The 27,459-nt window shown below is 37.9% G+C and overlaps 1 protein-coding gene across 3 annotated transcripts; it reads right to left on the bottom strand.

The window, feature by feature from the left end:
• Window positions 1-645: 645 nt before the first annotated feature.
• On the bottom strand, window positions 646-25,979 carry LOC113048149 (UHRF1-binding protein 1-like). 3 transcript variants are annotated; one of them, XM_026209717.1, is made up of 23 exons: window positions 25,936-25,979; window positions 18,124-18,286; window positions 16,303-16,341; window positions 15,819-15,910; window positions 15,362-15,551; window positions 15,146-15,286; window positions 14,097-14,267; window positions 13,687-13,867; window positions 13,512-13,595; window positions 13,258-13,416; window positions 12,421-12,524; window positions 12,083-12,224; window positions 11,776-11,969; window positions 10,178-11,550; window positions 8,410-8,490; window positions 8,008-8,156; window positions 7,522-7,676; window positions 7,223-7,373; window positions 7,084-7,122; window positions 4,122-4,375; window positions 3,576-3,687; window positions 3,184-3,344; window positions 646-2,453 (listed from the first exon to the last, which is right to left on the bottom strand). In XM_026209717.1, exons 1-23 carry the CDS (start codon window positions 25,977-25,979, stop codon window positions 2,313-2,315), a joined length of 4,320 nt encoding a protein of 1,439 aa, XP_026065502.1. In that variant the 3' UTR covers window positions 646-2,312. The 3 variants fall into 3 exon arrangements, with proteins under 3 accessions (XP_026065502.1, XP_026065503.1, XP_026065504.1); XM_026209718.1 differs by lacking the exon at window positions 7,084-7,122; XM_026209719.1 differs by lacking the exon at window positions 8,410-8,490.
• Window positions 25,980-27,459: the final 1,480 nt, after the last annotated feature.

Genomic DNA, 27,459 nt, shown 5'->3' with positions numbered 1-27,459 from the left:
ACACAGAACGAGACCTTTTTTGGAAACCCAAGGGAAAAGTGACCTTTTAAGTAGCACCTAGCAAAAGTGATTCATCCCTAAAAAAGTCAAAAGTTGATGCAGAAAATATGTCAAAACACTGTGGAAGTAAAACATGATACAGGAAGCATTGTTATGGATTATATAGACTTGATTTTTGGCCAAAAGTTAATGCCTTGATTGTTGTTTCTTACAAACACGCAGCTTTTCACTTCACAAGACATTTATTGATGATGTTTTTGTTTTTTTGTTTTTTTATCAGCTGTTTGGACTCTTATTCCGACGGCACCCATTCACTGCAGAGGATTCATTACTTAACAAGTGATGTTATGCTTAATTTCTCCAAATCGTCAACTGTTTGGTTAGCCACATTTTTTAAATACCTTAATTTAAGTTCAACAGAAGAAAGAAAAACAAAACTTTCAAAAGTATGTTTTTTTTCTTCACAATAACGGCAAAAACATGCATTTAAAACAGATTTTCCATAGAACTAAAATTTCCAATTCATGCCAACATTATGGCTAGGTAAGCATGTGACTAAGAGTACTTGTTACAGCCCAACAGCATCTGTTACACATGGATCATCATTTATTTAAAAAAAATATATTAATAAAAAATAATGTTACATTTTAGATTTGATTTCATCATTTTATTTCAGTTGTCTCAGTACTTCAGCAGCCTCTGATGGACACAGCAAATAACAATTTCACAAGTTTTGCTTGATTGAGCATTATTGTTCATCATTTGTGCTAAAGAGGTGGGTCTCCATCTATAAAGGGAGAGTCTATTACATATTGGGGCCTGGGGGTGTGGCCTACTACTACATAACAAAAGTTCTTGTTTCCTACAATCAGGTGTTTCTTCCAGCTCTCTATGTTCAAGTCCTAAAATCTGAAAAGTGTTCTCCAGATAGAAGCTTGTTTTATGAAGCGCTTTAAAACATTAATTTAGGGAACAATATGTGAGAGAAAAATCAAGCAGAACCTCTGGAGAAGGTGTGCAGTCACAGGCACTTGTAGAGGATGCTAGAGTAAAACAGGGCAGGAGAGAGAGAGCAGAGCAAATCCAAGAAATCATTTCAATATCTTTGCTGTGATATTTAATCATAAAATAGGCCGAGTATAAATAAGAAAAGCAAAAAACAAAAATTAACTAATACAAACTTCACAGATTTCATATATCAGTTGAAATCAATCTGTTTTTTTTTTTTTTTTTTTGTGCAGAATTGCTGGTAATCAGATCAACAATGTGACAAAGCATCAGTTAAACATTCCATGTTCAGACTAAATGGTGCTTTATCAGAAAAAAACACCTGTAAATTAATAATTAATCTCCAATTTTGACTGTTGCAGTGCAAACGTTCACCTAAAAAGACAAACATGGAATGGCAATGTGTTTAGTTGCAAATACTGAACTAACATCAAAGTGCTGCACTGCAAAACACAAAATTTGTCCATAGAGTAAAAGAAATCAAGTTGTGCAATGCAAATCCTGTAGTGTGTCCGTGAACATAATTCCGAAAACATATTCCCGTTTTTGAGACGCTAACGTAATGAAACTGTAAATATTTCGCCCAGGCCAATTCAATCGCACTTATTAACAAAACATTCTTGTGTATCACAATTACTATACATGATCACAAATTGATTAATCACTAAATATGATTATTTTTTTAGTTATTGTTAAACCAAAGAGTTCGGAAAAGTGCAAATTAATTTTTTAAGACATTCCTCCAAAAGATATGACATTCAACATCACACACCCTGACACTCAGTGTGTAAGACTGTCCTGGGGTTAAAGGTCAAGGGTGGAATGTGCTCCTACACAGTATACCAATTGGTTAGAGAGAGAGAGAGAGAGAGAGAGAGAGAGAGAGAGAGAGAGAGAACGTGAGCAAGAATGTGAGTTTATCACCCCCTTTACACTTTCCCGTGATAATTTAAGGGGTGCTCGCTGACACAAATAAATGAAGTGAAAGAAATAATAAAAACGGGAAGTGAGCAACAAAATGTCTGTGAAATTCCACAGGCTGTCAAAGAGTATTTTTTCACTTGATTTTTTTCTGATGCTAAAGCTTTGTGTGTATACTATAGTAAAGAACAATGTTCTTTATGAGCAGATGCCACTGATTGCAAAGCCTGGATCCCGAGTGAGGTGAGATCTTCATCACGGCGCACATACCATCCTTCTCTCGGCTAAAGAGCTGGGATATTTTATGGCGCTGGGCCCCTCCAAGCACTCTGCTGCCCCTCTGTGGCAAGTGTCAGTCCTGTATGCACACAGATGCACTGTTACTAGCTGTTGCTGCCTCTGCTGGTGAGTTTGAGAGACTTCATTTGATGCTGGAGAGAGTCTTTCTCCATCTGGGCTTCCGCTAGCGCCATCTTGGCTTTGGAGAGCTCCAGTTTCAAGCATTCATTCTCCTCCACGAGTAGCTGTATGGACGGAAAAGATCATTAGCTTTTACCGTGAAGAACACTTATAAATATTAGTCTTTTCTTTGTATTAGCTTTTTGCACCAACAACTTCATAAAAATGGTTTTGTTATGACCATTTTCTACACTTTTTCTTCGGGCTTCACAAAAATAATAATAATATTTTGTGCTACTGTGCCTTTAAGACTTATGTAAACATTCTCTTTATTGGCTGAACAAGATTTTAAAGTTGGATAAAAATGTTTAGGCAACTTCTTAGAAATAAACTCTCATTAGTCATATTTTACTAACATTGCATTTTTTTTCAAAAGAACATGCAGAGCAGTAGGTGCTACACCTTTCCACGGTTATCATTAGTTATTCCTTTAAATAAAATTAAATTAAATTAAATTTATGCATTTAGCAGACGCTTTTATCCAAAGAGACTTACAGTGCATTCAGGCTATCAATTTTTATCATGTGATCCCGGGGAATCGAACTTTAAGTAATTTAATTTAATTTTAACAGCATCCATCTTCATTATTACATCACCGTGACTGGGTAAGACACCAACAAGGCACTGCATGATTTTTTCTAGGTTTCTATCATCAGAAATCAACATTTTTCAGAACAAACTGAAATGTTCACATAAAGCTGCAATGTTACAGTTTTATGTGGACGTACCCTGTGATGCATTACATCATGCAAAACTCTTCAACTATTTACATATCGCAAGTTCTTCCTTGTGTACCTGTTCTTTACTTGAGGGGGTGGGGCTTGTGGGTGACAGAGGTGCAGTCTGAGTGGCTTTCGGCTCACTGGCCACACCCACAGGAACTTCAGGGACAGAACTGAGCCTGCTGTCATTCACAGGCCCCGCGTTTTGAAGCTTTGAGTCTGCAACACGCTCAGCTGTCCGAGGGGAGAGAGGTGGAGGGAAGAGTTTAGTACATGCATTCCTGAGGTTTAATCCTATTTCAAAATAATTCAAAACAGAGGCAAACTTCAAAGTAAAAGAGAGAGTACATGCATGTGTCAGACAGATTTAAAGAAGGGGGAAATGATGCTATAAGGAAAGAATATAGTTCAGGAGAGAAGGAGTTAGCAGGAAGAGAAAAACAGGAAGTAAGGGACATGAATAACCTCCTCCGATGCTGAATGAGCCGTCATCTTGCCGATGAATAAGAAGATTATGAATATGCAAAGCGATGGGTGTGGCCTCAGGCTCTGATGCGTTGTCACGAGGACCATCATCCTGATTTAAACACATACATTAGTTCATACATGCTGGTTCGTGTTTAAAAAGTGAGCTATCTTGCTATCTACTTTGGCTTTTCATCGAAGCCAGTGAATTCTGGGATTGCAAATCACTATGTTTTGGAACCTGTGTACAATCACACATAGTTTGAAGTGAATTAAAGTATGTACCAAAATATTAGAACGGTGATTTAAAAAAAAAATGTATAATGTTACTACATATACAACAGTTTCTTAAATAATCCAGCACCAGAAGCTAAAACTGTCACACGAAATCATGTCAAAAAAACAGAAGCGAGACCTACACCCAAAAAACACTCATGTTTTAAATGTGATTCATTGGCCAAAAAAAATTATTAAAAAAAAAATCATCCAATAAATCTGATAAAATCTGATATAGTGACAGCATTGATAACTTGTATCTAAATGTACCTTCAGATTGACGTGTGTATCTTTAATGGTGATCTCCATGGGGAGAACCTGGGAGGCGGAGTCATCCTCCAGGAACAGGGCGAGGTTTCGCAGTGATGTCATGAGGAAGTCAGCACTGAAGTCCTGTAGGCGGCACTGCAGGAAGCCATTCTGTTCGGCCAGAGGAGAGTGAACCGCAGCTCCCGGGCCGCTTTCCAGCCTCACCTGCACCTCTGGATTTAACACTGCGCTGGGCTCCGACCCTAACCCAGAGCCTGTGAGAGAGAAAAATGAGAAACTAAGTAAAATGCTAATATTATCTCCCATAACAGACTTCAGAAAACGTGTCAACAATGTTCTGTAGGTTTAAAGGTTCTTAGTTTTGATCTATGAAATGCTTCGTTCACACTGACAGGAGGGTTCTTCAAGTGAGGTAGACTGTAAGTACGGTTTCTGAACACATGACCAAGCCAAGTCATGTTTACAAGTATTAAACTCTGAATTGTAAGTGATACACAAGCTGCTAATATCATAATTCCCAACTCAAAGGTACAAACTCAACAGGTGCACTGGAAATTTTAGGTATCACTGATTATTCGCGTACCATTAACCCTTTTTCAACTACAATCTCTGTTGCTCTCATTGATAACAAATCATTCCATATCACTGCAGATCACTGTCAGTGTGAACACCTCTTAATATTTCAGCATAGATGCCATTATACAAAATACACACGATAGTGAAGATCCACATGATGAAAACACCATCAACTTAGTTCTACGAGGACACATTAATGTGTACACGCTCATGCGGGAAACCAATGGATCACTAATGAGTGGAAATCATTAAAGGCCAGCTGCACGGGCAACCAGACGGCAAAGCAGGACACAGGAGACAGCCACCGGTCTAAAAATAGACAAATCCAAAACACTTAAACGCTGCACTTAAATTATGCATTGAATCCAAAATGTCAGCGCAACAATGCCTGCAGTATTGAATGGAAATCTCATTGAAATTCGTTGAAATTTCCTACAGCAGAGGGCAGAAAGGAGACATCAAATGATTTGGGAGCTGTGCGGATCAGCGGTCGCAGAGGGTCTCGTGGCAGAGGAGTATCAACTATTCTTCTCTGGCTGCCCTACATGCACTTCCTTTCAAGAAGCGTTAGCTCTGAAACTGAGACTTGCATTAACATCCTCATCTCCTCTGCCTAGAATAGAGGAAAAAAACACCTAACGCAGAAGCTCATTCAGCAGAACTGTTAAATAAGAGATATAACAGAGAGTTAAGAAACGGGGAGACAGAACAGGCAACTAAAATGGGTCCTTATGAAAAAAAAGTGCCGTGACTTTACAGTGGTACGATGATTTTAGCAGATGGTACTGAAAATCACATTTATATCCTGTGGTATCTGTAGTATTCACTATGGTACATGTCCAAAAATATGGTATTATCATGGTATATGTCGGGAAAATCATAGTACCTGGTCCTTTTGTAAATCCTAAGATCACAAAATAAACAATATGGAGCAGGTGAGAGAAAAATACAGAGAAACAGACTGAAAAACAGAGGCTAATGGAATCGGTCAAGAGAAACTGAGCAGAGAAAAGCCTAAAGATTAATTCTCGGAGAGGGAAGTGGCAGCGCTCTGAAACAACCCAGATAGATGAGAGTCTGTGTGTGTGTTTATGTGTGTACAAAGTCTCCTGAACCAGCAGTTTTGCTCCTGCGTAACCCAGTGGTCTGTGACAGTAGCGAAACGACAACACAATACCAAAGCAGCTATAGGAGAGAGAGGAGGAGCAAAGCGATGAGCTGGGACCAGCAAATGAGAAAAATGCTGCATTACAATTCCCACAACTCAGACAACTACAGACAGTACTCAACAGTACTCACTCACCAACTTACTAAATGTTTTAGCTGTGGTGCTTTAAATGGGTTATTTAGAAGCACAACTTTTCAGAGAGGATTGTAGAGCATTGAAACTAAAGCATGTTGTTCTTTAGCACAGACACTCAAATAAACTCTTTCCGAGAAGCCGCTTCTCTTTAAAACATTGCTATTAAAAGCACTATAACTAAATTTTACATATTAGAAGATAAACATCTAAATGAAGCACTGTTACTATTAGCCATCAATGCACTGGTTGTGTAACAAATCCAGCACTCTCAACAATAAGTAGGAAAATTATTGTTGGACTGAATCGAATGAGTAAATACTAATAATGTTCGCATTACTAAAAATAATCAGTAAGGCTAATTTCTGTGAGGAATTCTCGTTTCTAAGATAGATAGTAGATACTTCAGCTGTCAGGCTATTAGCATCTTTCTTTATTGATGAACACAATCTGCATTCTACATTAAGGCTTCGCTAAAACTGTTCACTTGACCAAAACACTGACTAGTCGTTTATAAAAATATATCAGTATGCAACAGTTCAAAAGTTTGAGGTCAGTCTTTTTAGTTTTTTTACAAATTTAAGTAATTAATATTTTTCCACAAAAATATAAAAAGCAGCACAACATTGATAATAATCCAAAAATGTTTCTTGAGCACTAAATCAGCACATTAGACAGATTTCTGAAGGATCATGTGACACTAAAGACTGGAGTAATGATGCTGAAAATTAGCCATTACAGGAATAATTGTAAAATTTATACTACAACAAAAGAAAAAAAGAAAGCAGAAATTTAAAAATTGTAATAATATTTCTCAATATGACTATTTTTTACTATATTTTCGAACAAATACTGTAAATGCAGATTAGGTGAGCATAAAGAGACTTGTTTAAAAAAAAAAAAAAAAAAAAAAAACATACAGAACCCAAACTTTTGAATAGTATATTGTTCAAATTAAACACAAAAATTGCTTAAGGAGTGATGACACAACACACACACGTGCAAACTCATGGACAGCATGTCCACTCACAAACATGCGCACAAACAAACACTATGCAAACATACGAAGATACACACTTAAAGTACCTTCACCACTGTGAGGGACTGATGCTGTAGACACTAAACCTGAAGAAACGCAAACAGCAATTATTGATCAGGTGTAACAGCAACACACACACACACACACGCACACACACACACACGAACAGCTGTCAATCATTCTTACCCAGGCTGCGGTTGCTAAGATACTGCCGCGAACTGACGTTGCCGAGCTGGTTGGGTCGGACCCGTCCCACCGCCAGAGCGACTGCCGTATCATCCCCCTTCAGATCCAGAGAACAGCAGACCGAGTGAATCTTCAAAACCAGCACCGACACCTGCAGATGCACGTAATATAGATATTTTATACATAGATGCATCACACTGTTTTCATTCAGGAGAACAGAAACAGTTCCCTTTCATCAACCAAGTTGAGCATGATGGAAAAAAAGAGGACTGAGAGAAGAAAGAGAAAGAGTTTATTACAAGGTCTTTCGTGGGTTCGTCTATGCTCTGTGAGGCAGCGCTGATGGCGTCAGGTGACTGGGTCTCATCTGCCTCCTGAGCGAGAGTCACAATAGTCCCTTCTGAGGAAATCTGTTCATTTGGATCCTCCTTGTAACCAGAGATTGATATGTCATCTGTAAAAAAAACAAAACATACTTGCATATTATTTAGTAAGAACGAGAGGACGTAGCATATCCAGAGCCATATTCAGTAACATAGAAAACATGTTAAAATAAATTATAGTTTTCTCAGAACATTTGGGGCTGATGTTTAGCCAGTATTAAAATGGTAAATCTGATTTAATTTCTGGTTATCAAGAAATATTGCTCCATCGATGGAACAAAAATAGCGCAAAAATACAGATGTCACAATACTGCCCCTTTTTGCCAAAAAAAAACTAAACATAATAAGCTCTCCCATAAAGAATACACACAAGTAGAACATGGTGTTCAAGAGTGCATGTACCTCTCTCCAGCAGGCTGTAGCGGTCACAGTCCTCTAGTAAGTAACCGTCTATGGACAAATCATCCAGAGACTGTAGTGAAGGGCTTTTCTTCATGTTCTTAAAGGACACTGATAAACTCGACTGAGACTTGCCCTGGATCAAACGACCACTGCAGAGTACATGCACAAAAAGTAGAAAACAGTGTGAGAGTGGATGAGCATGTCAGTACTAACGTAAAAAACACCAAAAGTGATAGAACAAGATAAACACAGTCGGCAAGCTCTGTGCACGTCCACAGTCCTACACACAACACCACGAGGGACAAGCTAGTGTGAAATGATCACAATCACGATACCACAGTTCTCTCCACAAACATTCACGTTTACACAGATGGGCACAGAGTCCTAAAGAGGGTGTCTTACATGTTGGACATGGAATATAAGGAGGTAGACCTGCTGTGCGTGGAAGTTAAGAGGTCAGAGACCACTGATAAACTGCCTTTCCTTCAGAAGAGAGAAATTGAAAAACATACACACACCCAGAGGTCACATTCAGATCAAGGAAGCACTTGTGCATTGGGTTTTACTCCCAAAAACACACCCAAATACACACCCAAACACACACACACACACACACTCAAAACATTCAATGTCATTATTCCTGCATTAATCATATCTACATTCACCTCTAAATTAAAGCTACAAAATTCACAATCCCCTTATTCTCTTTTTTTACTGCTTTGCACCTCACAGGCTGAAGAGGCCCAAAGATTAACCTAATTGAAAACTGTATAGCCAGTCAAGCCCAAAGCAGGGCATGTTATATACAGTATATATTATATAAACTTCAGCATTGGCCCTGTCCCATTTACTGAGGACTTGGAGTCTTGTGGCCTTCATATTAGGATTGTTTGAAGGTAATTGCAAAACCTGAGATTACACTTTCCTGAAGAGTTTAGATCTAACCTTAATCAAACACCAGAAAAGCTAAACTCTGCAGGACAGTGGATCCTTTGGGGCAGTGTTCTCCACCCCTGGATAGTAACTTTCGCACTGTGCATTTGGAGCTAGCAAGAATGCAAGTTTAAGGTTAGGTTTAAGGAACGGGTGTCTTACTCCTGGAGGGATAGGGTTAGGGTTCATTCATCATGACTTGAAAATTACAGGCAGGTGCGCTGGAGCACAGTTGGAACCAGGGTCAAAAATCTACTTTTCCATTCCAGCTTCACAGGGAAACATGTCGGTCCATGGCGTTAGTCTAATCTAGTGTAGGGCTGGGCGATATATCTAACGATATGATCATGCGCATATAATCAGTAAAGCTGTGTCAGTGATCACTGCTAAAATCGCCATCACCTGCTTATAATTGGAGTGGCATTTAATAGACAGAGCCGTAGATCGCTGACAAGCTACGCAATATCGCGTTCATTATCGAAGCCGATTCATCTGCGATAATGAACGCGATATTGCATAGCTTGTCAGCGATCTACGGCTCTGTCTATTAAATGCCACTCCAATTATAAGCAGGTGATGGCGATTTTAGCAGTGATCAAGGAAGCAGCTTTACTAATTAGATGCGCATGATCATATCGTTAGATATATCGCCCATCCCTAATCTAGTGCAAATTATGCAAAAATAGATATTGGAATTTCGTAAGCATGCGCACTAAATACTTAAGATTGGCCAATACATTCTTAAATTCAACAAAAACGTGTGTGAAATGTTATAAGGCTCAATGGCAAAAGTAAGCCAAAGTAAATCATTTTTTTATTATAACAGCCAAAGGTCAATTTTTCCACTTTGTCTTGAATTTGTGGGGCATTTTTTGCCACAAGCCCTCATTTATTTCTGACCCTGGTTGGAACTGAAGTTTGCAGGAACATAGCAGCAGGGTTCTAGGAGCAGGGTTGGGGAACCATCTCACAACACAGTGTTGTCCCATTTATTTTATGGTTTAACAAAATGCCCACCCCCTATAAACCTGTGATGCAAATTTTAAAGAAGGTTTGGTCAACAATCCAATGCTCCATGCAACATTATGTCATCAAATTGTGTATTCTAAGGTGGGCCGCAAAGGTATATGGCAGCATTTGGGACAAGGCCATGCAGCTCGACTTCCATTATCAATTTCCAAAAACAAAGCAGGAAATATTGGACAGCTGTGTTCTAAATACACTAAAATAGTAATACCTGGACATGGACTGAGGTAGCCTGCCTCCCAGACTCTTCTCGTTCCATTCCCTGGAGGAGTTGTCAGACATGGGATCTACTACCATGGTTCCACCTTGTGAGGTTTCACTATGCTGCCCTTTGGCTTCAGTTCTGCTGCCCTCCCAATTGGGAGATCCTTCTCTCAAGTCCTTCTTCTCCTCAGATGGCATCCTTCCTCCAGACACCATGCTACTCCTCTCATCCACAGACGCCTTTCTCAGAGCGGGAGATGGAGAACCAGGGAGAGCAGATGCATTGACGGCATGTGTCCCTGCACAAAGGAGCTGATCCACTTTTCGAGTACCCTCTCCGGCAGCCGAGGGTCTCTCGTGCCCATCGCTCTCCTCACTCCCGGCTTCAAGAGTGGCCCTGCTCTCTGAAGGGGATACGTCTGAGTCCAGGGGACTGCTGTTCGAATCTGGTTGGGGAATGGGCTTTAGGAGAAGTGCCACTTCTGCACTTTTCATGAGCACTCCCACGCAGGCACTGAAGGGTTGCGTGGGACCCTGCCACTTGGAGCCGTACTGCTCCAGATCTTGCTGTAAAGTGCGTTGCAGAGATTTCACAGCATTTTGCAGTCTGAGCAGGAACACATACTGCCCATGGCTCACCTGAGCACTCAGGTGCTTCTGAATGTGCACTATCAGCTGCAAGTCTACTTCGCTGGATGAGGACGAGGAAGCAAGAGAAAGAGACGAAGAGGAGTTGCTGAATAGGCCATCCAGAGAGTGTGGTTTGTGGAGGCCGTTGCTTGGCGTGTTGCTGGGAGATGCATCAGAGCTGTAGTACTCCTTCAGAAGCTTCTTCCTCTGTAGACGACTGGCTATCTCTGCGGACTCGCTGCGAGGCAACAGGCCTGACCCTACGCCTGCTCTGAGCCTCTCGTGGTGCTGAGTGTATCGGGCAGGGTGGCATACCCAAAGCGTCAGAGGGAAGGAGTCCACGCAAGGCGTCGGACGACCCCGCCCACTGCGGGAGCCCTCATAGTCCACCCAGAACTGGGAGAAGCGCACAGCCCACAAGTCGGTGGCTGCTGGTGTTTTGAGGGCATTGGTGGAGAGAGATGGCGGAGCAAGCCCCCGGTACACATCATGAATGCATGTGTCCTGCTCATGAGCATGCCACAGGAAGACAGGATGAAGCACAGAGAAGGAGCTTTGAGAACGAGGAAAAGAGGCAGAGAGGGAGGTGAAGAAGGGTTGCTCCTGGAAGGCCTGTAAGAGGGCTTCCAGACTGGACCGGGTACATCCGGAAGGGTGACGTGTGTTGGTGGCTACCATCTCTGAGGTCTGTACTGACAATGAGCGGGGCTGGTCAGGCTGAGTCCTCTCCTGTTCTGCAGGGATCACCAGCTACAAACATGCAAAATACAGAATTTTCTATAAAACTATAAAGAAATGGTACATAGAATTTTATAACAAGGTTCCTCAAATCCAGCCCTGGAAGTCCATTGCTTTCTTGAGTTTAGCTTAAACCCTGATCAAACGCACTTGTAACTTTCAAATAATTTTTAAAACATTGATTAGAGATGAAGCTAAACTGTAGCAGTTTTTATAGTGAATGTAAGCAATAATTACCTTCAGCATGAGTCCGTCCACTCTGATATCTACATGCTCGTCAGGTTTCTGCGAGTCATTGAGTTTGTACAGCTCCATGAATTGTTCTAAGCTCTGACGAAGGTCCAGCGCAAACAGATTGAGCCAAACCAGGCTGCGAGAGTCAAGCACCAGCTGTAGTGCGTTCAACTGCACGTACAAGTTGGGACAGGGGACTGCAGAGAGAGTTTAGTCATGTCAATTCACAGAATGCTCGAGTTGAACTGATATTAAGTGACTATTTTAATTCTGTCAGCATTTATGATGGATGTTGCCACTTCTGTCTTACTGGGATAGTCTTTGCCATCTGGGAAGTAGTACTCCGTGAATTCGGCATGGATAGCCGGCATCTCTTGGGGGAGGTAAAGGGTTTTCTTATTGCAAGATATCATGCTTTGAGGACTTGAGCGTGGCTGTTCTGCTGTGGACACCTTCAGTACAGCAAAAAAATCTACTTTTAAAGAGTCACTTAATAAAAATGGCATCATTTACTCAGTCAATGAAGACAACATTGATGCATCTTAAAGCAACACATTTGAATTTAAAATAAGTATAAATGGCGTTAAAGAGCTTTTTCAGAGGGAAAAACTATTAGTGCATGTGTATGCATGTTCTTCCAGAACGAACCTGATAGATGTTGAAATCTGCCATCCGTAGCACAATTGAGCTGGACATGAGTTGGGTTTTTGGTGCAGATGGGGGCGAGAAGGACGTGCTGGTGGTGATCTTTCCTGTGGGAAACACATAAACTCAGACATCAGAAACACAGCGGACCATCCGCACAAACCGCAGCCATGTGTTTGTGTGGCACCTCAAACGCACACCAGAGAGGTACCTGTCTCCAGACACCAGCAGCAGTTGGCCGTGGGGGAGAGCGGCCACAAGCCATCTGGGCCTGAGTCCAGCTCCCTAACCATTATCCCTCCACCCTGCGCCTCTAAGACAAGCGACTGATGGACTGGGGACACAGAACCCATTACGCAAAAACCTCTCAAAGGTGTTAGCTGCTACCAGGACACACTTAATGGCCACAGCACAACACATTCGAATGATTTCAAATTAAAGCCAGGATCACAATATACTCGAATATTAGCCGTACTGTATCGCGGAGCTAAAAAATAACGCTTTAGCTAAAGGCCCTTATACAAAAACTCTGCTATACTCTCAGTGGCCACATCTATAAACGACAGCTGTGAATTAAATAACCCATGTCCAGATCACATTTCTCCCAAAACATATATTGTTGCATTACTGTAATATTGAAAATTAGTTTTAATAATCATTAAAAAAATAATGTCACAATTCTTATTTATTTGTATTTTTTTATTTTATTAATTTCTTTGTGTCAGAAATGATCCAGTCATACTCTAGATAGGTTGCATGAAATTTATCCATTTTCTGTTTTAAATCACAATGTGATGAAAGAAGTCAATAAGGGTGTGTTAAGAGGTAGGACATTCTCACCGTGCTGAGGGGAGCTCTGGCTCTGGCTTTGGCTCTGGCCACCGACTGCGGTTTTGAGCATTTCCACATTAGACTTAAACTCCTCCAGGAGAGAACGGGCCCAAGTCTCACGAGACTTTGTGGCCTCGCCGTAATGCATCCAGTGCATAGAGCTCTCACCTGAGAGAAAGACAGGAATTATGCTTTAATGCTCTGAACATATTCCAGTTCAACAGGTTATTACAGGAAGAATCGAATGTGTTTGAGGAGTTTACCTGCTTTGTGGAAGGGATAATAGTCTACGCTGATAGAACTGAAGGACAGCTGCATTGCACCACTATCTAATCGCTTATTTATTCCTATAGAGTGAAAAAGACGCATATTTCAGCATAACACCAAACTTCACATCACACTTTGATGTTAACAGTATTAAGTGTGAATATTTGGTACCTCTGTCCTTGGCATTGGTGTCGTCGCAGATATGCAGGTCGAGGTGTGTGATTTGGAGGTGGTGTGAGGTCTCACGGACATCATAGTCGTTAAAGAGCCGTGCCAAGGAAGCACTCTGATCTGCTGTGGCTGAAGACTGCTGTGAGCGCACCTGTTGGGCTGAAGGAGGTGCCGTTGTTACCTAAAAACACCAACGGAGTTAAAATACACTGTACATAAATCTCCAATAACACACCAAACATTTGACACATCACCAGTGCAAAATCTGAACTAACATTTTCAACCAGTAGAGGGCACCAAAATATTATTTTGAGAACAGAAAGCAAACCTTAAAAAATAAAGAGGAAGTATGATTTCTAGTGAAGTGGTTGATTAGTGAAGGGGATGAGGGAGTAGCTTCAAACACACACCTGTGTTGAATCGGGGGCCATGCTCTTCCTCTGGGCGGCCGATTTTTCCATGGCTTCACTAAGAGACTTGGCGTACTGCACCATAGCTTTGAGCTGAGAGTCCGTCAACACCCACAGCAGATCGTCCAGGATCAGAATCAGCTTTGATGCAATAACATTACAGTCTTTCATCTGAAATACACATGGACATTCAGCCATGATGTACTGCAAATACTGTGGAATCTCACATTAGTTTATCATAGTAATCATTAGTAATGTTTTCTCTCTAGTCTCTTTAGCTCACCAAGACGGTGATACAGTGAAACATCATTGCAATTTTAAATAAACATTTTAAATTTTAATACATTATAAAATGTAATATATTGCTGTGAGGGCAAAGCTGAATTTTCAGCATAATTACTCCAGCATCAAGATCCTTCAGAAATCATTCTAATATCCTGATTTGGTGCTCAAGAAACATTTCTTATTATTGTCAAATCTGAAAACATAATATTTATATATTAATATAAGGGTGCCATCTTAATGTTTTTGTAGAAACAGTGATTCATTTTGTTTTCAGGATTCTTTAATGCATAGAAAGTTCAAAAGAACAATATTAAAAGTATTAAGATAACATTTATTTAAAACAGATCTTTTGTAACTTGTCTTTACCGTCAATTTAATGAATTATAAAAAAAATAAAAATAAAAAAAAGACTGATCCCAAGACTGAACCATGATTTTTGGTTTAATGTCACCAGCATTCTATCTTTCATTTGTTCAGTTTTATTTGGATTCGGATTTTCAACAGTTTAGAATCTTTACTATTCCTCTTCCTTTTATATCATGATGGTTAACAAAACCCTTTAATCAGGTGCCAATATTCAGACTACCAACAGAGAAATGGATCCCGGCTGCCCACAGAGCTCAGAGCTGATCCACCGAAGATTGAATGCTACACACACTGTCAAAAATACACAGAGATCTAAAAATTGACACCTTGGATCTAATTTTGAACATTAAGCCGTATGTTTCAGTTTGAGTGTGTGAAATGAATGTGTGCGCCCGTACCCTCCTCTTTAAAGTGACTCTGATCTTTGATTGGTTGGTGATGAGTCGTATGGGGGCTCTGAGGACCTCATGTTCTGTGTTCTGGATGGCGTCCGCTTCAATCCTGATCATCTGCCAGCTCACTTCCTTAAATGTTAGGATCTACAACAAATCATAGTGTTACCATATAAACCCATACCTCATCCACTCCACAACACCATAGATATTTGTTGTCACCTCTCCACGTGTGGGTTCCAGGATGCGTGTGTATCGGAGGTCACCAGTGGCCCAGCTGGTGTTAACACTGTAGACCTGGAGCTGTGAGAGCTCAAAGGAGGCATTAAATGCTTTGGCGCTGATACGGATCACTATGGAGTTCACAGAGAGAGAGATGCCCTCCACAACCTTCTCTGCAAAACCATATTCACTGACAAAGAGAAATAAGATTACAAAATAAACATAATATCAGGTTTGTGAGCAAGTTTTACACTACAGCAAAGTTTGGCCAAAAAAAACAATATCAAGCTCTCACAAACAAAAAACAAATACAAAAAGAAATAATCTTTTCCATGTCTTTTCAAGGCACAATTTATATACCTCTAGGTTTTCCATGACAGAAGAAAGCATGGAAACAGGAAGCGGCAGAAGAGAGATACAAAACATGACAGATACAAACTGGTCAACTGAAACTGACCTTTGACCCGAGGCTGTTGCAATGGGTGATGGGCCGTTGGGAGGGCGAGGCTCATCACAGGTGCTCATCTCCATGACGACTTTATCCAAAGACTGAAAGACAGGATTTACAGTTGCAATAATTAACCTGCAGAAAATGTTTCTCTTTAAAGAAAATGTTATCCCTTTAATCGATAAAGTGCCTCAAACAAACAACAAAGTGCCTCAAATAAACAACAAAAAAACCTCTAAAAACAAAACACAATAAAAACAAAACTAAATGGCAAAACAAAACAACAAAAACATGACAACACAAAAAAAAAACAGCTAAACAAAACAACAAAATCAAAATATTGATTTTATTTAAATCAATTAAATATATTATTTAATTGTGTTGTGTTTTGTTTTATGTTGTTTTGTACAAGTTAAAACAAATCACAACAAAATTAAATAATATTTAAAAATAAAATATATATATATAGATTTTTTTTATAAAGTGTTATTACCAGAGTAATTGGATGGGTCTTCAGCTTGGTCCATGGGATCTAGTGCACACATGCACACAAAGGAAATATATTTACAGTACATGCAACATTGTCCTTTATAATTAAAGTACACAGCCTGTTTGCTGTAACTCTGTGAAGATATGATGTGTGTATTCATGTCTGTGTTGGCGTGTGTTAATAATATTGCTGCAATCTTCTAAAGACATCTTTTGTGATTGGCTATGTTGTATTCCTTCAATTGTTATATATGTGAGAATCAAATTTAAGAACACCCTCAGAAATATAGTGAAACATTGAAAAATAGGCTTGTGAAGATATTTGAAGTGGTCCGTTTAATTTGAAAAGGTCAGAAATTATGTTCTAAATGGATGTGTGTGTGTGTGTGTGTGTGTAAGTGAGAGACAGAGAGAGAGAGAGAGAGAGAGAGCACTTTTCCAGTATGCATCAGGAAGCATTCAGAAGCACCTAGAGCAAGGCCTGAGGGAGAACTGTACATTCCTCTTAAAAGGAGTCAGACGGAGACATGAATATTATGAATATTAGCCATTGAAATATACTAAAACTGATGTTAGGAGATCACAGGGAGGAATAATAAAAAAGGAGACTAACAAAGGGAAAGGAAGAGGAAAGGAAAAGGAGTGTTTCAGAGGCAGGATCTCCTGGTGAAGTTCATCATACAGTAGACACCATCCTTTATCTCTGTCACTCATTATCCAGGCATGAGCTTCATTTAACCAGTCAGATTGCTGCACAAGGGCCACACTGACCCTCAGAACAGCTGAAGCTATCATATTTTATCAATACACACAATGACTTCCATTGAGGTTTCATTAAACAACTACGTGGCTGGGCATGTCTAGACAAGAATGGAGGAAAAGCCAATAATGGTTTTGGAAAACTGCACCAGGTTAACAGATAATTGATGCCAGAATGAAGGATAGGAAGGTCTACTGTGTCCAGAAAAAGGAAGAGAGACAGTTAAATCTCAAGTAGGAGTAGAAAGTAAAACTACAAGAACATCCTGTCTTGGTTTAGTTTTATCGAACAAAACAACTGGACAAGGAAACTGTGGTTTTTGTTCTTGGAACTGAAGTCATCTCTAACGTCAGGTTTTAATTACTACAATGCTCCCTGGAACTGTCGACTCATTGTAATGTCTTTACAGACAGCGTGTTGTTGTCCGTTTAAGATTGCAGAGCTCAGACACTGTCATTCTCACCACAAACTAACTGTCTGGTTTTGTAATATTATCGAATGTGGCGCAAAAGTGTGTACTGCAGTGGTGATGATGATAACATTTGATGAATATTAAGAAAGCCAGAGTAAAAAAAAATTGTTTATTATTGCTTCTACTACTACTACTACTATTTCTGCTAATACCAACAACAATAATAATTACAATAATTATATAAATAATTAAATTATTATTATTATAGTTATACAATTGTAGTTATTATTATAGTTGTTATTATAGTTATTATTCAAATTAAGGCTGTTTATAAATAATTATATATATATATATATATATATATATATATATATATATATATATATATATATATATATATATATATATTACATGACGGCAATATTGTCCTATACAATAAAACCTCTAATAACTGTCCAATAACCAATATGGTACCAATATATCATGCTTCTCTACTAACTTCCATCTCTGCGGAAGACAACATAGGAGGGATATTATGTGAATTAGAATGCAGTTCACGAGTACAAGTCAAGAGGGCTGAACTCAATTATCTTCCCTGCTGATTCTATAATAGTGGTGTCAGAGGGACTCCTAGTGATGATGTCATCTCTTACCCGGATGGCGGCCTTGTTGCAGCAGACTTTATTAATGGCGAGCCAGGTGGGCAGATCCAACATGTTCTGTAAAACCTCCTCATCCAGCTCCAGGTTGGTAAGCTGGCCCTCCCCTTTCAGAGTGCTCAGATTAATCTTATCTGGGGAGAGGTTCTTAGCAAACCTGCAGTAGAGAGAGAGAGAGAGAGAGAGAGAGAGAGAGACAGGGAGAAATCAGGGAATAAAATCAGTATGATGAATGAAGAAACTGAGGGAGGCAAAAAACAAAATCGCATTGCAGTTTTCCATTATGGTTAAATGGCTCTTTCTCTTGACTGTAATTACAGCTTTACAAGCAACTAGACCAGTGAGCTGTGCTGTTTCCACACAACACTTGAGTTTATATGTGTGTGGGTTACATTTTTAATGTTGGTTGGTATTTTAATGCCATGTCAGCTTCCTTGGGTATTTTTATGGCAAGTAGCAAGCTGAAATACTATAAAAGTTGTTGATTGTTGGCACGGAGTAATATTTCCTAAGAGAGTTTAAACATCAGTTTCAGTGACCCGGTGAATCTGAGCAGAGCTCTGAGTGGCCGTGACCTTCTGTTTCTGAGCTAATTGATATTTCAGTTAATGTTTAAATGTGTTCCCGCAAGTGCAATGCTCTCAGCACCGAGGTTTATAACAGAACTCATTTGCTATGATTTCCTTCAGCTGTTTTCGCTCGGCGAGCTAATGACACAAACAAGTCAGGGTGTGGAAAAATGGTCACTCAAAACCAACAATGAGGCCAAGGTCAACACTAGTCTGGACAAAAAAAAAGTTCTTGTGTGTCATGAATAGCTTGAAGATGTTGGATGGCCTGTTTATTTGACCTTCAGCTCGGATTAAACACACTAACACACACAGTTGCAATTTAACAGCAGTGAACAGTTCTCTCTGACACAGATTAAACCAAAGGCTAGACGAAGAATGATTGCTCCTTTGAGAGTCACCATTAACATTTTAATTAGGTCCCTGACTAGGTGTAATCTGCACCTGAGACACCCTTAGATGGCCGGTTAATGCTGTTTCACAATTATCTCACACTAACAGAATCAAATAAAGAGCTCTATATAAAGAACTACAAGTAGATTATTAAAACCTAATTACCGTGTGGTTAAACACCAATAACCACTTCAACAAAGCTTCAAATACAGAGGTTTAAAAGTGCACCGAGGTAACCACTGGCCTGGAAAACTACAAACTACTGTACTTTAGCTCATGTAGGTAAAGTTTGAAGAGATGACAAAAGTACACAACGTCTGTGTTTCCAAAGACTGAGTGAGAATGAAAGGGTTTAAAGGTCGGAAACTGTGGCGCTCACTTTCCTGTGAGTTGCTTTTTATAGTCCTACTTAAAGCAGTGGGTTGAAAAAAAAGAAAGAAAGAAAGAAATAGATATTAACATGATGTAATTAAACTTTTAATAAAATTGTTATATTATTGTTATATTATAAATAATTAAAAGTTTATCATAAATTAGGAATATATATATATATATATATATATATATATATATATATATATATATATATACAAATCATCAAATTCAATAGAAAAGTAATAAATAAAAAGATGAAATGTAATTAAACCTATAACTAAATTGTACTATAAATATAATGACATTATAGATAAATACCTATAAATAATTACATTAAATATAATAAAAATATTTAAAAAAAAATATGTTAAATTAAATATTTGATTTTTTTTTATATATGTGTATTTAAGTTGAAAATTTAAATTCACTATGATTTTTTTTTATTATTATTTATTATTTGTGCACTAAAAGATGTAGGTTGTGGAGGTTGCCAAAAATAATTTAATAAATAAGAAAAAAGAAAGAAAATGTTGAATGTTGACAAGGCAGACAAATTTCCTTTGAGTCTTTACAGAACTGTGGTGTGAATTATTAAACCGCTGCTGTGCAACGGGCCCTGCGTGGGCTTGTTCATCACTCTGTGTGTGAAACAAAACCAAACACGAGACAGGGAGTGTGATAACTTCCATAGACATGCCAGTTCAGAACAAAATGTGAATAGTCTGGCCTCCGCATTCCGTAGCTGTGTTCTGTGAACAGTTAAATATTCATTCAGACACGGCCTATCTTCATTCTCAGATATCAGATATCAGGTCAGTCCTCAGAAGGCTCCATCACTACAGTGAAGACATCGGACAGGTGCCAGCCAGGTGACATCAGGTGGGCTCAATTCAACTACACCCGAGTCATCCATTAGTAAATCTGAGGTAAACACATCTTTATTTCTAATGGCTTCTAATGGACAATACTTGATTTTAAAGATAACGAATCGGTGTTGAAGAAAGTCAGGTACAAATTACAAGTTCAAATTTCTACCACTGCATGATGTAAACTTCCATAATGTAATTTCTAGATGACAAGAATGCCATTGAAAGAATATAACCAACCTACAAACTGAACAATGTTTTAACAGTCAACACATTCTGTGGCAGAGACACCAACAGTGTTGAACTGATATGAGGGTGGTGTCATACTTTCTGCAAATGTTACAATGATACACACATAAACAAACAGCCCACAAACACAAGAGCCACGTGAGAGTGTATTTAGTGTATATAGAGCTATCCTGAAATCTCCTGAGTGTCTACCACATCTCAGGCCAAGGTTTTAGACAAGCTCCAGTCAATAGAGGAGTCAACAGAAAACGAGCTGAGGGACAGAACCTGAGTAAGGTCTTCAGGGCAATAACGTCGACAACAGTTAGGATAAAAAGCATAGAGGTTATAAAAGAGAATAGACGGTTACTAAACTTGGTGCTTTCCTTCTAACAGAAGAAATGATTAGGGGTGCATGATAAATATCGGCCGATAATTAATGCGCATCTCGCCAGATCTCGTCATTTAGATCTCGTCGTTTAGATAAATCATCGGATCGATGTCTTGAGGTGTGGTAACCGTAGTAGAAGTGGAATAATTGACTCCGGCCGTTGAATTATTAGAAAAATATTATTTTATTTATATTATTTTTCTAATAATTCTATTTTTTTTAAATAGCTTTAATTTTTCAGATTTTCAGTCACTTTTTTCTTTTAGTAATTTTATGTGCTTTTAACGTTTTAATTAGTTTTTTTTTTGTGTGTATTTCTACTTAGCTTTTGTTTATTTCATTCCCATTTTAGCTTTAGTCATTTTAGTACTTTAATAAAACTTATTTTATATTGCCAAAGCAACTTTTGTGATTTTCGTGTGCGATTTTAATTTCTTTTCATTTTAGTTTTCTTATATTCATATTACATTTGAGCTTTTTATCAGCTAACAAAAATAGAATTTAGAATATACGTTTTAGTTTATTCGATAGAAAGACGTTACAGGCCATCATTGCATGGTACAGGGTATTTATTGCATAGCAAACAAAACAGAATAAGGCTGACTAGTTTTCCAACAGTCGAGAAACCACCAACTCAGTGAATTTTGAAGTGTAGGCCTAAATTTGCATTTCCTTATTTCTAAGACCGTGAAGCTAAAACACCCAAGTCTAACTACCAAATGGGTGAATCAAGGGGAAAGTACACAAGCAACCATCTGCAGTCTGGTCATTTTCTGACACCTTGAGTGCGTAGGTGAGATCAGCCAACTTCCTTTCGGCTAAAAAACTAAAAAAAAATCCAATGAGGTGCTTTAAGTTTCACTTCAGTTCATGCTACACTGACATGAAAGTTCAGCCTCAATATGTGGAACAAACCCTGTGTCCTGGTTTGATTTGAGTCCCACAGTAACAGCAGGAGGCTGCTATCAACATAATCTACCAAAAGCTCCTAAAGAGACATGTCAATTATCTTGCAAAACAGCTGATCAATGCTAAAAGACAGTCACCATTAGTGACAGTTTCTGGAGAAGTACTGTGGAAAATGCACCTGGGGATGCACCTGTTCAATTGTGTCAGTCAGACCACTTCCTCTCTTTCTCTGTAGATATCGATTTTTTTGCACATTCTTCCACTTGAAACCAAGTGTGGTAAATAGGGATATGCCGGTATCCAATTTTCATGTTGCAATTAATTGCTGATGCTTTATCACGGTACTGAAATTTAGTTTCAGAAAAGTGGTCATAAAACAGTATGACAAGTTTAATAACTTTTTTCCTATAAGAAAAATAACTGAACATCAAAATAAAAAAGCAGTACAGAAAATTATATAAAAATAACCGTTTCCATTTAGTGAAAATGAATGGTGACTGCAGCAATAATGATTTAAAGGAGTCAAATGACGTTGCTAAAAAGAACTAAATGTTGCATATTTGGTGTAATGCAATGTGTTTATGTGGTTTAAGGTTAAAAAAAAAAAAAAATCTACATAATGTACAGTATTGTTTCTCCTCTATGCCCCGCCTTTCTAAAACACATCAATTTTTACAAAGCCTATCATTCTGAAAAGCGAGGTGTACACTGATTGGCCAGCTATCCAGCGCGTTGTGATTGGCTGAATACCTCAAGCGTGTGACAAAAATGTTACGCCCCTTACCACGAAGCCGGCCAAACCAATAAAAAACATTACAAACAAGGCATTTGTTGCATCCAGCATGTCCTTCTGCAATGACGCTGTCTGTGTCATTGATAAAATATATGAAAGCATCTTATCTTGTTTGTTAATGTCGGCAGCCATTCCGCTTGTGGAAACAACAGTGCAACTTATATTTTCTTTCTTCTGTTAATTACAGAAACTGAGTTTTCTTTCAATTAAAATATGTGGCACCAGATTCATCCTTCTGTTGGTTATCTGCACCTGCTACATTAGCAATTGGAAAAAAACTGTAATCGACAACTATTTTAGTCATTTTTTAAGACCAAAGTAAAAAGAAAGTTGATTCCAGCTTGTTAAATGTGAATATGTTCTAGTGTTTTCTCTCCTCTGTGACAGTAAACTGAATATCTTTGAGTTGTGGACAAAACTAGACATTTGAGGACCATTCCTGGGCTTTTGGGGAAACACTAATCCACATTTTTCTGACATATTATAGACCAAACAACTAACTGATTAATTGAGAAAATATTCAACAGATTAATCGACTATGAAAATAATCCCAATGCAATAATCCATTAGGTACAAGTGCAAGTACAATTGGAACCCCTGGATATAAGTCTCCCTCTCTATCTCTCTTAAAAAAAACTGTTCTCTCGGTTTTGTCATTTAGTAAACTTTATAGATTTGAACCATATTATTCCTTCTTGAGTCTCTTTGACAAGAACTTAGATTAATTAATGAGTTGAATAGTGATTGTGTGACCTATATGAGGGAACAACCAGTGATACCCTTGGTAGTAATATCAAATGATAGCTTATAGCGATGTCATCAGGATTCACATACACCGGTAGGCAGTGGCCCACCTTGTGCTCACAATGTGGTCATCCAGATTTATAGTTTACCCACCTCTTTTTTTTTACCACTACACCTCTGTGTGTATATATATATATATATATATATATATATATATATATATATATATATATATATATATATATATATATATATATATATATATATATATATATATAATGTAATATATTTATAACATAAAATATTTTTCATCAAGCACTATAGTCAAAACAGTTTCACTGCTTTAATTTAAACCAAACTTTGCATAGCGCTAAGGTAGTGCACAATAACGGCTGGTTGAATTTCCCCTTACACTAACTGTGAATTGATATGTTGAGTCTCTAAAGTTTGGAATTGAAAAAAAGATGGCTGCATACTCTCTGAAATCCACTTTGTATGAGCCAACTGGAACGTTCCCATAATGTTTGATAAGCTATTACAATAAATATGATACTACTACAGACGGGAAAATCACTTTTTGTAGGTCAAAGTCTGGGTGAAAGTGCCTTTCAACACAACGTCATAAACAGTAAGTCAAGGTCCATAAAGTGCACTATCCATTTTTAGGAGCCCATCTATTTTTCCAGAAAATGCAGAGTACGCATCCAACACCAATGTGAAGGGCACAGTCTACTGTAAAGTTATGACCCTTATGAGACACCATGCCACACCTGCTTTAAATTATCACGCTGACCGGTAGACATCTTGGACCTGTGCTACTGCATATCAAACAAGGATCACCATGGGACCACACTTCACCATTTTACCAAATGGCCTCTTTAGTCATTTTGAATGAATAGGTGTAGTATTTCATCTGGATGCGCTCCACTGAGGAAATAAATAATGCAGGTCGGTTGGTCTCAAGAGCTGACACAACAACGGCACACAATAGTGAAACCATTTGGCACAATGTGCACTCAGCCGCAAAGGCAAAACCTTATTTTTGTTGAACTCAGGCCTTGTCCTTACAATCAACCAAGTCTTAATTCAAGTGACTCCTCAAACCTGCTCAAATGGAGGGTCCTCCTCCGTCTACGAAAAATTCCAAACACAAATATAACAACCAAAGAGCGATATTGTTGGAATTGCTTTTAGAACAATTTTTACTAGCTGATGAATGACAAAACCATTAACAACCAATCATAAACTATCCAAACTGGGCTTGAGCATTTAAAGCAGCAGACAACTAAACTACAGTGTGTGCTTTGAATAAACAGAAAGTCACCATGGATTTCTGTGGATGATAATAACTTTACAGTTGCTGTATAATTTGTGGTCTGCCTTAAAAGTCCCACAGATTCCAACAGAACTGGAATGTTTGCCATTCATATACTTCTACATATATCTTGCATATTTGTTTTGTGTATTAAAGGAGGTCCAATGTTTTTCAAAGCATCTTCTTTTGTGCTCCGACCTGATTATTCAGACCTCTTATCTCTTTTTACCATATTTAAATAAAATGTCTATATACTCATATATACACACACACACATATATACATATAAATATATGTGTGTATGTTTGTGTGTGTGTGTGTGTGTGTGTGTGTGTGTGTGTGTGTGTGTGTGTGTGTGTGTGTGTGTATATATATATACACACACACACACACACGGAATGTAGGCTGGGTTCTATGCATCGTTTGCTGATTGGATTCTGAGTTGGCGGATTAATGTGAGCTTGCAGGGGTGATGTTTAATGATTGGAGAAGTCTGGCATACGTCACCAGAGAGTAGTCTGATGTTTTCATCCAGGAAATCTGGTTATGACATTTTAATTTTAAAATTATGTCATCCAAAATGGTTTTAAATTAAATGCATGCATGGTTGAATACTTTACAATAAAGTCTAAAACATGCATTTTTTTTCCAATCTATCAACATAGTTCTCAAATTTAGACTCTTAACTCTTGCATTTATGTCCCATAATTGTAAATATTTGTATAAATTCTTGTTTTACATGGCATTCCACTACACTATTTCATGATTAACTGACCTTATATGTAAGCCAGTTACACCACAGGGCTAGAAATGGGGTTAGGCAATCATGCAATGTCATGAATCCACTTAGACCTTAGCAAGGATCTAACCGGTCAGAATGGGATGAGGAGTGGTTTTTAAAGCAGGGGGAATCTAAAAAAAAGATTCCAAACCGTACAACACGGTCTCCATCACACTGACCCACAATAAACAACATTAAGATGAGAACAGGCAGACTGGTTTGGCTGGAGACATGACACCCAAAGCGTGTTGTGACATCAATCCAGTGAAACAGCATTTAGTCTGGCAAGCTGTCAAACCCCAGTTATGACTCCTCAGCATGTGTCATCCAACACAGCCACATCAGCAGGACTCATCTCAGCCTTGAAAGCACGATTCGTGTTGATCAAGCATCGACATGTATGTTAAGCCTGTAGAAGTGTCAGTAAGGGATCAGCTCTGACCTGGAGAGATGTTTCAGGATCTGTTTCTTGATTAATCCAGCCATGGCCGGTTTCTCATCAATCACTTATCCGAGGACATGCGGTAGATTTTGGGAGCTGTACATTTTAGATTTTCTCCGGTCAACCGGAGCGTTTTCTTCGGAATAATGAAGTGTCGTAAAGGGCGAATATACGCAGAGGCGTCTGTCGCTACCGCTTCACCGTCGGGTCCATGTTGAATGCGCAATGACGCGTCGGTGGACAAATGCGCATGCGCAGAAGCACCTCATGAAAATGAGGCTCGCCCAAATCCGTTCATCCAATAGGAATCTGACTTGACGTTTACGTCACGCCATGTCAAAAAAAAAAAAATAATAATATACATGGTAGTTTTAGCATGGGATTTAATTTATAAACATAACTTTATCCCTCATAAATACTATAAAATGTCAAATAAAATTTCTTACTAATAAAATAAAAGAAGTATATTTTAAATTAATAAATACATTTTTTCCTGTTATATATCTTATGACCAAATTTCCTTATCCTTAAACTTTGGACATTATTTCCGGATACTTTGATTATGAACCTACAGAAATAAATAAATAAATAAATAAATAAATAATAATAATAATAATAATAATAATAATAATAATAAAGCTTCTTTTGTTAGAAATCTAATTAATTTTCTTAGCAAATCTTATATACATGAATAAAATTTCACTAAAAACAAACCAGTTTTTATTGTCTTTTTGAAAGATTTTGAAATGTATATTAATACTATTTCATCCTCAGTAAATAAGAAAGGAAAATTACTTTAATATGTAATTATTTTAATTTGTACAGTTTATGTATTAATTAACATCTTACCCTCATGGTCGGTCTCTCTCTCTCTCTCTCTCTCTCTCTCAATTTTCTTATTTCTTCATTGTTATATTTCTTACCAATCAACATTATTATTGTTTGTTCTCTCTCTCTCTCTCTCTCTCTTCTCAATTTTCTTTTTATGTGTTCTGGTGCCATCAATACATGTCGATATGTTTTGTCTATTTTATACAGAATGTCACCTCTGTTACATTTATAAGCATAATAAAAGCTAAAAATAAATATTTTTAATTATATATATATATATATATATATATATATATATATATATATATATATATATATATATATATAATTTTTTATTAAAAACATTTATTTAATTTTATATTGCTTTAAGCATATTAATAATGTATATTTATAAAATTGTCAATAAAATCAAATATAACTTATTAAACAAAATATTATTATAATTATTATGGAATGTTCCTTGCAATATTGTTATTTGTTTATTTGTTATTTTAGATAGTGTATGTTACTGGATATGTTTCATATTACTGTAACAAATATAATTTTAGCTTTTTTTATCGTTTGAAACAGAAAACAACAAAAAGGCAGTTTCTTTAATTTCTTATATTATTTTTTGTTCAGTTCTATTTTTATATACATTAGAAATTGAACGAACACTGATCAAATTATAAATAAAAAAACTATTATTTTTCA

Source organism: Carassius auratus, chromosome 29 (assembly GCF_003368295.1).
Source record: "Carassius auratus strain Wakin chromosome 29, ASM336829v1, whole genome shotgun sequence".
Lineage (NCBI taxonomy): Eukaryota > Metazoa > Chordata > Actinopteri > Cypriniformes > Cyprinidae > Carassius > Carassius auratus.
Note: the sequence above shows the minus strand (reverse complement) of the source record. Positions and strands in the feature narration are given on the sequence as shown.

Coding starts and splice junctions, on each gene's coding strand:
- LOC113048149 (XM_026209717.1), bottom strand. CDS start 25,979: ATGGCTGGATTAATCAAGAAACAGATCCTGAAACATCTCTCCAG. Junction 14,268..15,145: donor GAGTCACTTTAAAGAGGAGG/GTACGGGCGCAC, acceptor TGTGTATTTCAG/ATGAAAGACTGTAATGTTAT. Junction 4,376..7,083: donor AGTCCCTCACAGTGGTGAAG/GTACTTTAAGTG, acceptor TCTCTCTCACAG/GCTCTGGGTTAGGGTCGGAG.